This window comes from Dendrobium catenatum, unplaced genomic scaffold, assembly GCF_001605985.2.
Source record: "Dendrobium catenatum unplaced genomic scaffold, ASM160598v2 fragScaff_scaffold_1608, whole genome shotgun sequence".
In the NCBI taxonomy this organism is placed as follows: domain Eukaryota; kingdom Viridiplantae; phylum Streptophyta; class Magnoliopsida; order Asparagales; family Orchidaceae; genus Dendrobium; species Dendrobium catenatum.
In genome coordinates, this window is record NW_021320070.1 from 2,033,855 (window position 1) to 2,048,525 (window position 14,671).

Consider the following 14,671-nt stretch of genomic DNA (forward strand, 5'->3'; position numbering starts at 1 on the left):
AGTAGTGGTAGACTACGTTCACACAAGCATGAAAGTGGGTGGGTATGTGGGATACATGGCCATCCCGCAAAGTCACCATGCGGATGTGTGTGGGTGGACGAGGACACCGCTTCTAAGCTGTAAAGCAATGAGGTAGTCCCGATGATCGAGCCATACCCAATGCTAGGACTTTGAACTATTAAGGCTTCTTCCTTATTGTTTTCTAAAGTAGATTTATTACACAGAAAACTTTGACATGATAAATAGTTGCAAAAACAATTTCTTTCCACTCAAATGTCGGTGTGTTTAAGAAAAACCTGTCCAAAATGAAGCCCTAAGCGTGCCAATCAGTACCCAAACAAAGTATTACTTGGCGATGCAAATATTCGATGTCATAAATGTGATGCAAATTTGGCCACAATGGGAAAGGGTCGAATCAGAATCAAACAATATGAAGTTTTTCTTCCTTTGCAACCATCACTTGTACGTCACTCAAATCGCAAATCAGAAAAGTATCGTTGTTGGGTCACCTAAATCTCATGTAATTTTCAGGTGCGAATAAATTCATGATTTTATGCAACTATCAAGAGTAAGCAAGTCCAATAATCGAATTAAGCTTTTGTTTGGGACCGTTGGTCTTTTACGCCCCTTTACTCATTGCTAAAACACGGAGATTTCTCCAAACAGAAGTTACCTACTAGTGTTCAAAAAAACTTTACATGCTAAGAATGATTTTAAAAAGCAATAATGAAACAAAAACGTACTCAATCAACAAAGTTTATGGCCTAAATACCTGATGCGAGTAGACGTTAGGCCGCCAAAAGTGCATTTGAAAAATAAATTTCCAACTGTCTGAGCTCGATCATATTAGCTCAATATCAAATGCAATTAATATTGAGATGTTTAACTATAACGGCGAGCCCGCCTAAAATGATCCTAAATATTAATATAGTTATGGTTAGATTTCTCTGGATTTATCTCGACGAAAATAATCCAAAGCGCCCAACGAATGCTGAATTTCCACAACTCTCATCTATGGAAACTCAACGGTTCAAACTTATAGCCTTAATTCAAGATAGATCACTAGCATAACTTACCAAGTATACATGTTGCGAATTTTTGGCTTAGATTCTAATAGCCGGAGGCGGCAGGTCACCAAATATTTTTCAAACTATAAATATAATATATATATAAGACTATAAATGTAAAAATATATATTAGATATAAGAGGTAATAGAAGAAAAATATATGTAGATACTAAAATATATATAATGTATATATAGTACAATATATCCAATTGCTGTCTCGATAAAAAAACAGGGCCCCCTGCTGACCTCCATTATGTCTTAATTTTCACCTGCTGACTCGACACGTGATGGATCGCCTGAGCATTCACAATATGGCCACCAAATAGTAGCAGCTAACCATTGTCCATGACCATTAATGAATGCTATCCCTCACCACCATCGAACCACTGTCACTTGACTCATCACTAGTAATAGTTAGTAATTTTACACAATTACATTAAAATTGTTGGGTCATTATACGTCCTAAATCACAATCTGTGCCTTCGCCCCCAAAAATAGATATTCATATAATTTAATTACACTATGACTCTTTTTCATAAGATCCAATATTGGAACTGTGTAGAATAACTTTTTATGAAAATATGGAATATATATCTGGCGTAAAGTGGAGATTTAGGACCGTCAGCGTCATCATTGTTTAAAAACACCGATTTTAGTTCGAAACATTGGTTAATAAAACAAGCTATTCTAATATGAAAAAGCAATATTCTATCGGCAGTTTTAAAGGATGAATACACTACTATTAAATTTTATACTAAATTTAAAATTAAATATAATTGATTATAATTATCTTATTTTATTTAAAAATCTTATCCCTCATCGAACATCATCTTCCTCGTAAATCATTTATAATCCTTAGGCTCAAAGTGAGAAGCGGGCGAATAGATGAAAGGAAAAATATTATAAAAAGAGAAATAAGAGCAGAAGACAAAATAGAGGCTTGATCCAAATTTGGAAGTCATAAAGCCTTTTAAGACGTTAAATATGATATTTCTCTACCGCCGCGAATACTCCAGGACGCAACAATATGCTATATATTACATTTTTTTTTTAAATTAAGCAAGAAAAATAAAGAAAAAAAGCTTAATTAAACTCTCATGAAAAACATGAAAGAGAATATTATAACTAAATGTGAAGAAATATATAAATATTTTAGGGCTAAGTTAGGACAAAAGAAATTTTTAGGGGGGGATAAAAATAATTTTTTATGAGGGGCAAAAGAGTTTTTTACTCTCCTATATATAAAAAAAAATTATTTACTCTTATAAAATTTTTTTTTTTTTTTTAGGGGGGGCAATTGCCCCCCCTAAGAATTGTATGGCTCCGCCAGTGCCCATGGCCTTGTGGGTGGGTATGGGTGTGTACTTAACATCGAGGGATAAATCAATTTATATTGTTAATCACCGTATATCTTATATTACTTCAATCCTCACTATGTAGTGTGCAACACTTAACCGCACTAGCTGCGACTATGGTAAATTTTAATATGCAGCTTGAAAGTTTACAATCAGAGCAAAGAACAACAAGCCTCAATGCCATCAATTAGTGATAGACTACGTTCAACAAGCATTGAAAGTGGGTGGGTATAGGTGGGTACGGCATCCCGAAAGTCACCATGGGTGGGTGTGGGTGGACGAAGCCTGTCTAAGTAAAGCATGGATACCCAATGGGTATTCAACCATGCATCCATGTAGGACTTTGCCATTAAGGCTTCTTCCTTATTGTTTTTAAAAGTAGATTTTTAGCATAAAAATGTGTAGCTCAAAAATGTTTTTACTAAAAATTGCTTTAAAAATAATAAGAAAACTGTCCAAAAAGAAGTCTAAGTGAATAGAGCAACATACTTGGCGATGCAAATTTGATGTCATAAATGTGATGCAAATTTGATGCCACAATTGGGAAGGGTTGGAATCAGAATCAAACAATATGAAGTTTTCTTTCACAATCGATTTTAAAGTGATACATCATCAGAAAATTTGTTGGGTTAAACCTAAATCTCATTGTAATTTTCAGGTTGGAATAAATTCATGATTATATGAACTCCAATTTAAGCAAGTCAATAATCAAATTAAGCCTTTGTTTGGGACCGTTTTCTTACTATTTCTAAAACAGATTTCTAGTACAAAAGTTTATAGTTCAAAAAAAATTTATGCTAAAGACTGTTTTAAAAAGCAATAAGAAAACTATCTCAAACAAAGCCTAAATACCTTGATGCGATAGACTTTAAGGCGCCAAAAGTGATTTGATTTGAGCCGAATGAGCTCAAATCAAATGCTTAATATTGAGATTTTAATTAGAGCGCTAAATGATCTCTAAATATTATATAGTTATTGTTAAATTTATTATCTCGACGAGAATAATCCAAAGAGCCCACGAATGCTTAATTTCGATATCATTATGGAAATCAAACTTTCAAAATTATAGCCTATATTCAAGGTAATCACTACATAAACTTACAATATACATGTTGGATTTTTGGCTAGATTTATCAAAATATCATTTTCAAAAACTATAAAGAGAACCAAATTCTCTACATGAATTGGCTTAGACTTAGACTTTAGATTACTGATGGCTTAGAGGTTGGAAGAAAATTTTGAGTTGTAGCAGTACTATTGCATCGCTCCATTAGATCATTGTAGTCCAATTGTTGTTATATCGGATCAACACCACCTGATCGTTATTATCTTAATTTCACTGCCTTATCGCCATCATCTGAGCATCACAATATGGCCACCAAAATTAGGCTAACATTGTTTGACCATAATTATCATACATTCATACCATCACCACCATCACAACATTGCCATTTGGTTATCACCGTGTAATAATCAGTATTTTATCGCAGTTAAATAAAAATTTTTAGGAGTCATTATAAGTCTAAATCACAAACCGTCTTCGCCATAAAATATATATTATAGTATTTTAATTACACTAATTTTTTGGCACTGGTGAAAATTTTTATGAAAATTGGAACATATCGATATAAGCGGAGATTTTAGGACCGTCACGTATCCATTTTACAAACCGATTTCAATTGAAATTTTTAAATAAAATAAGCTATTTAAAAATTATTTTTCGATAATTTTTAAAGCAAAAATAAAATGTTTTGAATTTGGAAGCCATAAAGCTGTTTTCATCCGTCGAATATATTGGAAAATTTACTCATCTCATTGTAAGAAAACATTTTCCTATTTCTAATTTAAATATTTTGATATTTTTTTATTTAAATTTGTATTTTTGTTATCGAAAAAATAGGGATAATTTTGTATTGGTAAATCTTTTAATTTTTGGTATGTGATAGATGTTTTCAATATGAGCATTTTAACTATAACATATTGATTTTTTACTGTCTAAATTAGAAATTATGATTTTTTTAGTAAATATATAGTAGATAAATTTGATAGATTTATCTCTATTTTTTATTATCAAATGTCATATATGATATTAATTTATATTGCATAGAAAATATATTATTTGCATATAAGTAGTGAAGGCTTATTGTTAACACAATAATGAATATGGATTAACTCTTAAAATATAATACCTTATGTAGGAGAGAACCGATGGACTTTCCTTTAAATAAAAGATTAGTGGTATAATCTTAATTGTAACATGTAACCGACTAACCGAATTAAGCTGACTGGTAGAGAGTAACGTCTCTTAAATTATTATTAAAAGTCACATGTAAAAAAAAGTATTAATTAATAAAAAAATCAAAGATAAAAAAAAAAAATAATAAAGCCTGCCCTTTTTCACTTGTAAATTTCAGTGGTTAAACCGTCGGCGACCATCTGTTAATTACCGGTGGCATATCTACCATAGGAAACACCGGCATTTCCAAGCCGCTAGTAATAACCGACGGCTATACTAAAAATTAAAACTAGTGGCTAAATGCGCTAGCTGTCTAGCATCAAACGGATAATTTAATATCTACAAATTTTTATTGAACAAAGACATTAATATCCATGTTTACGATAGTTTCGACAGTCTGAAATAATCACGAGAAATATTATATTTAGTTTTGATACTTACATCATCATAGTAATTGATAATTCTGGATGAGTTTTGCATCCATCCTAAATTTTTCAAGATATTTTTATATTAAAAAGTTATTTTAGAAAATAATAAGAAAATTATAACAAATGAAACATTAGGTTGGGATGACTTTCTTACTGATTTATAAAGCTGTTGTAGAAGAAATGAAATTTATTAAGTTTTTTTAAAAAGCTCTGCGAGTGTAACCAAATAAAAATTATGATTACTTGGGATGTCTTTCTTATTGCTTTATAAAGAAAATTTTTACTTTAAAAATTTTTATTTTTGATACATCATCACAAAATTAGCTTGATCAGGCACGAATCTCGAGGCAAAAACTAGTTGGAGACTTCAAAAATTAAATCCGGGAGCATCCGAACTCCGATTTCAACGATCTTACAGTCAAACTGAGCGTCTCGGAAATACGAACCCAAAAACACCAAGATCGACCCAATCCGAGCCCAAATAAGTCCGAATCAAGAGTTCAAAGCGCTGTTGGAAGGTTCAAACCGCAATTTGAGTTACCAAACGGTCTCCAATTTTTACGAGCTTATACTCGAATCGAACGGCTCGACGAGACGAATCCAACGAGCCCAAGATCACTAAATTCCGACATCATTAAAGCCTCCAAATGTCCAACGAACGGTGAACGATCGTAGGATTCAATATCGGCCGTCCATTGGACCACTCCCTATTCGCCCCTGATCTCATGCCTATTTACGGACCATGCCACTCTAGAAAATCTATAAATAGAGCCCTCATTCTTCACGGGCTAGGCCCCGTGGTTTTTCCCCCTTTTTTCAGGGGTTTTCCACGTAAAAACTTTGGTGTCTCTTATGAACGCTACACCCTCTCACTTATCTGATTGTGTGCTGGATCTTCGTACAACGCTAAGACGTTAAACTATATATTTCTCTACCGCCGCGAATATTCCAGGACGCAACAATGGGCATGAATCTCGAGGTAAAAATCAAGTTGAAAGCTTCAAAAATTAAATACTAGACCATATGAACTTCGATTTCATAAAACTTACAATCGAACAGAACGTCTCGAAAATACGAACCCAACGACACAAAATTCAACTCAATCCAAGCCCAAATGAGTCCAAAACAAAAACCCGAAGCACATTTGGATGGTTCAATCTATAATTTGGATTACCAAAAAAATTTCAAATGTCGCATGCTTATAGTCGAATCGAGCAGCTCGACAAGACGAATCCAACAAGCCCAAGATCATCGAATTCCGATATCATTAGAGCCTTCAAATACATAATAAACGATCCACAATCAAGAGATTCAACATCGGCCGTACATTCAAACCACTCCCAATTTGCCCATGATCTTTCTCCTATTTGATAAGGAGTCTTGATAATGAGCAACTACCTATAATAAGACGGCGTGCTTCTTCACTACTCTGCTCCACTCCTCTGATATTCGGCTGTACCGGTTTTATCTCCATCGTCTATTTTCTGCACTTTCATAATGGTATGGCTTTTATATACAGCCCTTGTAAATGTCTTCCCTGCATCGGAGATTATGAAGATGAACAATGATCTGTTCGGAAGTTCTCTGCATTTTGTCATATGTATGATTTCTATTTTTCATTAACTCTGATTGCAGGTTAATGTCACTGGAGTTGAACTTCTACATGGTATCAGAGCTCTAGGTTTTTTTTTTTTCCTCTTCTCTCCATGGCTACGTCTGGTTCATCTACTTCTTCTCCGGCCACTCTTCTTCCCGACAATGCTATTGTCTCTACAACTCTCATTATACCTCCACAGCTTAAATTCTTCATGGCGAATGTTAAAACCATGGTCACCGTTCAGTTAACCACGGACAACCATCTGCTATGGAAGTCGCAGCTCTTAAAGCTCTTTGCGGCTAACAATTTTGAAGGTTATCTCACTGGAGCTTCTCTTCAACCTCCAAAAGAAATTCTCGCTGCTGATGGAACGACTAAAATCAATCAGTCATTTCAACTTTGGATGCTTATTGATCAGCACCTTGCCTCTGCCATTTACTCGACGATTTCTTCCTCATTGCTTCCGTATATTCTAAATCTGGCCACCACTCATGAGATTTGGCAAACACTGGAACTCAGACTTCAATCAACAAATCATTCACGGCTTCTGCAACTCAAAAATGAATTACATCAGTTACAGCTTGGTGACAAAACTATGTTTGCATATCTCTCGGATATCAAGTCCAAAGTTGATGCAATTGCGGCAGCCGGTTCATCCATTGATGTTGAGGATATTATCCTTTATACCATTAATGGATTACCATATACATATAACTCTTTTAAGGCCATTATTCACAATCATCTTCAACCAATTTCTTTAGATGACTTCTATGCTCTGTTATGCAGTGATGAACTACATCTCACTGCTGAAGCTCATCGTGACAATCTGCAGAGTTCCACTGGTGATTCTACCTTTGCCCTTACTTCTACTCGAGGATCCTCCAGGACTCGTGGTTCCTCTTCCTCAAACTATCGCGGTCGTTCTTCGTCTGGACGTTCCCCTGCCGGACGTGGCTCTGCTCGTATTCCCAATGGCCGTGGTTATCCATCTACTCGTGGTGGCCGTCGTAATAGAACCGTCATTGATTGTAAAATATGTGGAAAACCCAGACATTCTGCAATCCACTGCTGGTATAGGCATGATACTTCCTATACTACTTTACCGCAAGCATATATTACTACCGATTCAGCTCCTGCAGTTGACTGGTACCTAGATTCTGGTGCAACTGAGCATTTAACTTCAACTCCGGCTCATCTCAACAACATCCAGCATTATACCGGCTCGTCTCAAGTACAAGTTGGCAATGGTCAGCAATTACCAATTGCCAACACTGGCCAAGGCTTGCTTCCCACTCCCTACCGTAAGCTTCACCTACCTCATGTCCTTCATTTTCCCCATTTGTTTCATAATTTGTTATCTGTTCATAAGCTTACAAATGACAACTCTTGTTTTGTGCTTCTTGATGCCCATGGTTTTGCTATCAAGGACTCCCGGACCAACAAGACTCTTCTCCACGGACCCACTCAACATGGTCTTTACCCAATTAAGCTTCCACAGTCTTCGGCTTCTTCCATTACTGCTTTGGCTTCTTCCACCGCACCATCTTTTATTTGGCATCAACGGCTCGGTCATCCGTCATCTTCTATTCAGCAAGGTTTATCGTCTTTACTATTATTTAGTCCTAGTTTTGTCAATTTGCATTGTAATGCTTGTTCTCAAGCAAAATGTACTAGGCTTCCCTTCTCTCTATCTCAGTCGACTACTACTAAATGTCTAGAACTTGTTCATAGTGATGTTTGGGGTTCTTCCCCCACTCCATCAATGCAAGCTTATCTTTATTATGTTGTGTTCATTGATGATTATAGTCGCTATACGTGGATCTATCCGTTATGTCATAAATCTGAGGTGTATACAATTTTTTTACAATTTCAAGCTCTTGTGGAAAAACAATTTCAACATCCCATTAAGATTTTAAGAACCGATGGTGGTGGAGAATATGTCAACATTATTTTTAAAAATCATCTCACTAAATCTGGTATAATTTATCAAATTTCATGTCCTTATACTCCCCAACAAAATGGGGTTGCCGAGCAAAAGCATCGACATCTTCTTGCCACGGTTCGTGCTCTTCTATTAACTGCTTCTCTACCTCACAAGTTCTGGCTTGATGCTCTTCTAACTGCCACTTATCTTATTAATCGTATCTCGTCTCTGAATACTCAAAACCTTTCACCTTATGAGCTTCTTTACAAAACTCCTCCCAACTATAATTTGCTTCGGGTTTTTGGGTGCCTCTGTTATCCATGGTTTCCCACCAAACTCATACATAAATTAGCTCCTCGCTCCTCTCCATGTGAAATTTGAACCCATTAGGGAACGATATGATCGTCTTTCGAGGTGATATATTGTTCATAATGACGCGTTCAATTTTAAAATTTAAAATTTAATCTTCCCAAAGAAAACTAATATATTTTCAAAACTATATATATATATTTTTTAATCAAAACACATGTATATTTCTTGGTTATGCTTCGCCTTCCAAAGGATATAAATGTTTAGATCTTCACACATCTCGTGTCTACACCTCTCGTCATGTTCATTTTCATGAGACTATTTTTCCCTTTCAATCAAATTCTACAACTATCTCTTCTTCAACGCCTTCTGTCTGCTCTACATTTAATCCGGCTACACTAATACCTGTCTCTACTATCTCTCCACGTCAAGCCACATCATTCTCACAACTTCTGCCATCTAACACATCTTCTCTTGAAACTTCAAATTCAATCTCGCAGCAAATTCCTAGTTGTCCGTCTACATCTTCCTCCAACCCCCCAACTATCAACACTTCTCAGTCTATTCGGCCTCCTTCAAGGCATACCATGGTAACAAAAGCACAAACTGGACATCTTAAGCCTAAGCAAATACTTGATCTCAATCACACTATTATACCCACCAATCCGACCAGTTTTACTGAAGCGTTTAAGCATGCGGTTTGGCGAGATGCCATGAGCCAGGTATTAGATGCTCTTCAAAAACAAGGAACCTGGATACTTGTTCCACCACATTCAACTACAAATATTCTAGGTTGTAAGTGGATTTACAAAACCAAATATAACTCGGATGGTACTCTTGCACGCTATAAAGCTAGACTAGTTGCTCAAGGCTTTAAACAAGAGCATGGTTTGGACTATCATGAAACATTCAGTCCTGTAGCCAAATTTTCTACCATTCGCATTTTTCTAACTGTTGCTGTCACAAATAAATGGGCTATATTACAGCTAGATGTCTCCAATGCGTTCTTACATGGACCCCTTTAGGAGACTGTTTATATGAAGCAGCCGGCTGGCTTTACTGATTCTCAATTTCCAAATCACATTTGTCTTTTGAAGAAGGCTATTTATGGACTTAAACAAGCGCCGAGACAATGGTTATCTACATTCTCTTCCTATTTGCATCAATATGGTTTTCATACCAGTTCTGCCGATCCTTCACTGTTGATGTTTCAGCATAATTCTGATCAAATTTATATACTCATATATGTGGATGATATTTTGATAACCGGTAATTCACCGAATGCAATTGATAAATTATTGGCAGCTTTACAAAATCAATTCTCAATTCAAAATCTGGGGCGTCTACACCATTTTCTGGGGTTAACTGTTACTTATACTCCTAATGGACTACACTTGGATCAATCCATGTATGCTGCCACTCTTCTCCGCCGAGCTGCAATGGAAAACTGTAAGCCTTTACTTACACCACTGCCTACCAAGTTTGTGACTCACTCTACATCAGAAATTCCATATGACAATCTTGAGCATTACCGGCAGCTTACGGGTGCCTTACAGTACTTGACCATTACCCGTCCTGATCTTTCTTATGCCGTAAATTTTTTGTGCCAACATATGCACACGCCACTTCAGTTACATTACAAGCTTTTAAAACGGGTTCTTCGGTATGTTAAAGGAACTCTCTCACTTGGGCTACCTATTACTCCTTCCAATCTTGAACTTCAAGGTTTTGCTGATTCTGATTGGGCCACGGATCCTATCACTCGTCGGTCGGTTACTGGATATTGTGCCTTTCTTGGCACGACTTTAATTTCTTGGATAGTTAAGAAACAAACTTTCGTCGCTCGTTCTTCTACGGAAGCTGAGTATAGAGCGCTTTCCACTGCAGCTTGTGATTTGATCCGGCTAAGAAGGTTACTCTCTAAATTTCAAGTGCAATCTGTCGAGCCTACCATTCTATATTGTGATAACATATCTGCTTTAGCATTGGCAAATAATCCAGTGTTTCATGCACGCACAAAAAATATAGAGATTGATTTTCATTTCATCCGGGATTGCATTCGGAATCGTCATCTTGAAGTTCAACATATCTGTTCTACAGAACAGCCTGCTGATCTCTTCACAAAGGCTTTAAGTGCTCAACGACATCTTTACCTTTGTAACAAGCTAACACTACAAACTGCTACTGTTAGCTTGAGGGGAGCTGATAAGGAGTCTTGATAATGAGCAACTACCTATAATAAGATGGCGTGCTTATCCACTACTCTGCTCTACCCCTTTGATATTCGGCTGTACCGATTTTATCTCCATCGTCTATTTTCTGCACTTTCATCTAAACTGTTAATTGCTAACGGTCTGGCTTTTATATATAGCCATTGTAAATGTCTTCCCTGCATTAGCGATTATGAAGATGAACAGTGATCTGTTCGGAAGTTCTCTGCATTTTGTTATCTGTATGATTTCTGTTTTTCATTAACTCTGATTGCAGGTTAATGTCACTGGAGCTGAACTTCTACACTATTTACTGGTCATGGTACTCTCAAAAAACTATAAAAAGGGTCTCCAAGTAATAAGAGAATGAAGAGACTCCTCCTCGACCACCACCGGTCTTTCACCCGGCAGCCGACCGACACCAAAATTAAGCAAGGAAGCAAGAATAGAAGTAAGAAGAGAAGGAAAAGACTCCTCTTCTGTGACGCCCCAAGATCTAACTTGGAAAGAATCTCAATCAATTCATTAAAACCATTTACCAGAGCTATCTATAACTTCAAACAAACAGTCTAGCAAAAAATCTATAACATTTATAACATCAATGTACAAGTCGATTCATATCTCAAAAGATCATATACAATACTCAGGAGCTATATTATGAACTGAAATCTATCATGTCCTGAGTACAAAAGAATCACTATAACCAAAAGAACAAAAACTTGGAGATTCCTGATCAACCTCAATCTCCTACTCCCTTGCCCTGACCTGAAAATATTAACCACATATAATGAGCTTCAAAAAGCCCAGCAGGTCACCTAATACCTATAACTGAAATCAAAGCACGGTACTAGAAACAATATGCATGTCAGTCAATCAAATCCATAACAGTCTATTGCACATGATCAATGAATCTATGCAGATACGAAAATCAAATTAGTAGTCAATGCAGCGATAAAAGAATCAATAAACAGTAGGAAATCAATCGATCAGTCAAATCAATCGTATCAATCAAAACAATACTATCTGGTCAATCGGTATGAAATCATCAAATCAATACAATAAAGCCTAGTCTATACTAGCAATGAATCCAATGCAGCAGTTCAATACAATGTAGAAACAATAGTATCAATGAATCAATTATAGTATCCATATCCATATAGTGATAGCGATAATATCAATCAATATCAATGAAATCGTACGATAACAGTAAGTCCGTAAATCCGTTAGTAAATCCAAATCAATAAAGCAATAAATCCAAATCTATAAAGAAATAAAACCAACACGAGTCAATGCCGTACACATGCATTTCAATACAATAATCTTACTGGACAAGTACAATCATTGGCTATTAATAATCCATAGTGCTGTTGTAGATATCCATAGTGCTGTTGTAGAAATCCATACGTTGGTTCAATAAGAGTTGTCACTCTGTGCCCGTCGACATATCAATCTCCTTATGACTCCCAATCGTTATATCAATGACCAATAGTTTAAAGGAAAGCCCGTCGGCCAACCATTCTGTACAGGTCAAGTCAATCTCCAACCAACGGCTCAACCAGGCTCCACTTGTCTTTCAGTATCAATAATCAGATAGTCACATTCGTATGCATATCAATTCAAATCATCAATTTCGGAAAATCGGAAATCGTACGAAAATCCAGCGGCATAACGGTAGTATACGGAATTTACACAAAATTCCAAAAATCACAATTTCACCAAATTACCATAGAACGTTCACAACAATATTATAAGACTTTTATTCTACTGAAACAACATCAATCAACATCATGATAATTATCTATTTGATCAAAATCGCGTAGAACCCAAAATAACCGGTAGAATCGTTACAGAAAATACTCAAAACATGTAGAATAATCATATCAATAACATATCAAAAGTTATGCGGTGAAAGTTTCATCAATAAAAAATGCGGCGCGTTTTCCGATAACGAAAACACAAATCTGTGCCCAAAACGATCAAAACTCAACATCTTCGAAAACTGAAATAGGATTTGGAGTCCTTACCACGAGATAAACAAATTGCTCAACAGCGGCGACGGACGAAAAGCGCTCCGCGACCTCCGAAATCTGGCTTTTCCTTTGCTTTCCTTCTCTTTCTCTCTCCTCATATATTTTGATTTTATAAAAAGTTTTTCTCTCTCCTCAAATCGAACTGATTTCCTTATAACATCAGTCTGATCGGCCCGGCCGATCGCCACAACGTTCAGGACGATGTGAACAAAATCCAATCGTCCAGGACGATATTTCAGGCCGATAATTAATTTGCCAAAAACCTTTGCTTTCGGGATTTTGCCATGCACTGATCGTCCCAGGACGATCCCAAATCAGCCTGGACGATCCTGGGAGGAAAAAAATCAGATCTAGAAAAGAGAAAAATAAAGGAACGAGCTCTCACAATCTCCCCACCTTAGAAAAATGTCGTCCCGACATTTCCCTAAGGGTCCGGAGCAAAACGAGACAAAACAAATCCGTCCAAATCGAAATCAAAATCAAAACTCAGCGAAAATCATACAAATCACACAATCCAGTCAATCACATGTCACTATGCGTGGTCATATGTCAATCAATCAATTAGTCAAATCGTCTTACCAGCAGAACTTTTTGGTCGTTGTTGATCTTCATGATGCTGTAAATTGTAGATACGTGGCACCACTGGAGGAAGTGGAGGAGGTCGTGGCACAACAGTCTCCCTCTGACTATCTCTGACGACTCTATCAGTCATCCGGTTCCCTGATCTCTCACTGTAAGCTCTCGAGCCAATGGTCCTCTGTTGTCCTGTACCTGAATCAGTCCTCCCGTCCAATCCTTTCTGAGGGCAATTTGCTACTCTATGCCCTTGCTGTCCACAATGAAAGCACTGCCCCGTCAATAAGTAACACCGACCTGCATGTCGTTGTCCACAATGAATGCACTCGCTGGAACCAGAAGATATTACTGATGCAGATCCCGATGCAGATCCCCTTAAATCACCATACTTGCTTCTCTTCTCTCTATCCCTTTCTCTACCTGATTCCTCTCGTCTGGTTCATCTCTCCTCCTCCTGGTGTCGTCATATCTCGATAATGGCGTTGCCAAATCAATCTCTATCAGTCTGGCCCGCTCCACCAACTCAGAAAATTCATGGATCCGGAAGGGTACTAGTGGATGTCTCAGCTCTCTATTCAATCCGTGCAACTATAACATTTTTCTTCAACAGTAGGGATCAAATGAGAAGCATACCTCGCAAGTGCAGTAAACTCGGCCTCGTACTGCATCACTGTCCTGCGTCCTTATTCCAATCTCATAAAAGCTTCCTGCATTTATCGTTGAGCTGACGGAGGTACAAACCACATCCTAAACATTGTAGTGAACTCATCTCAGGTGATCTCAGCATTTGTCTTTCCCTGGAATTTCTCTCTCTGCTGTCCAATCCACCATCTCTCTGCTTCTCCCTCAAACAGAAACACAGCTAAAGGTAACTTTCGATTTCCCGGACACTGCATGCTGTCAAAGATCTTTTCTACCCTCATTATCCAATCTTCAGCA

The 14,671-nt window shown here is 36.9% G+C and overlaps 1 protein-coding gene across 1 annotated transcript; it reads left to right on the forward strand.

Annotated features, from left to right (window-relative positions):
* Positions 1–9,953: 9,953 nt before the first annotated feature.
* Positions 9,954–11,135, forward strand: LOC110099833 (uncharacterized mitochondrial protein AtMg00810-like). Its single transcript, XM_020827123.2, has one exon. The coding sequence runs from the start codon at positions 9,954–9,956 to the stop codon at positions 11,133–11,135; it is 1,182 nt and encodes a 393-aa protein (XP_020682782.2).
* Positions 11,136–14,671: the final 3,536 nt, after the last annotated feature.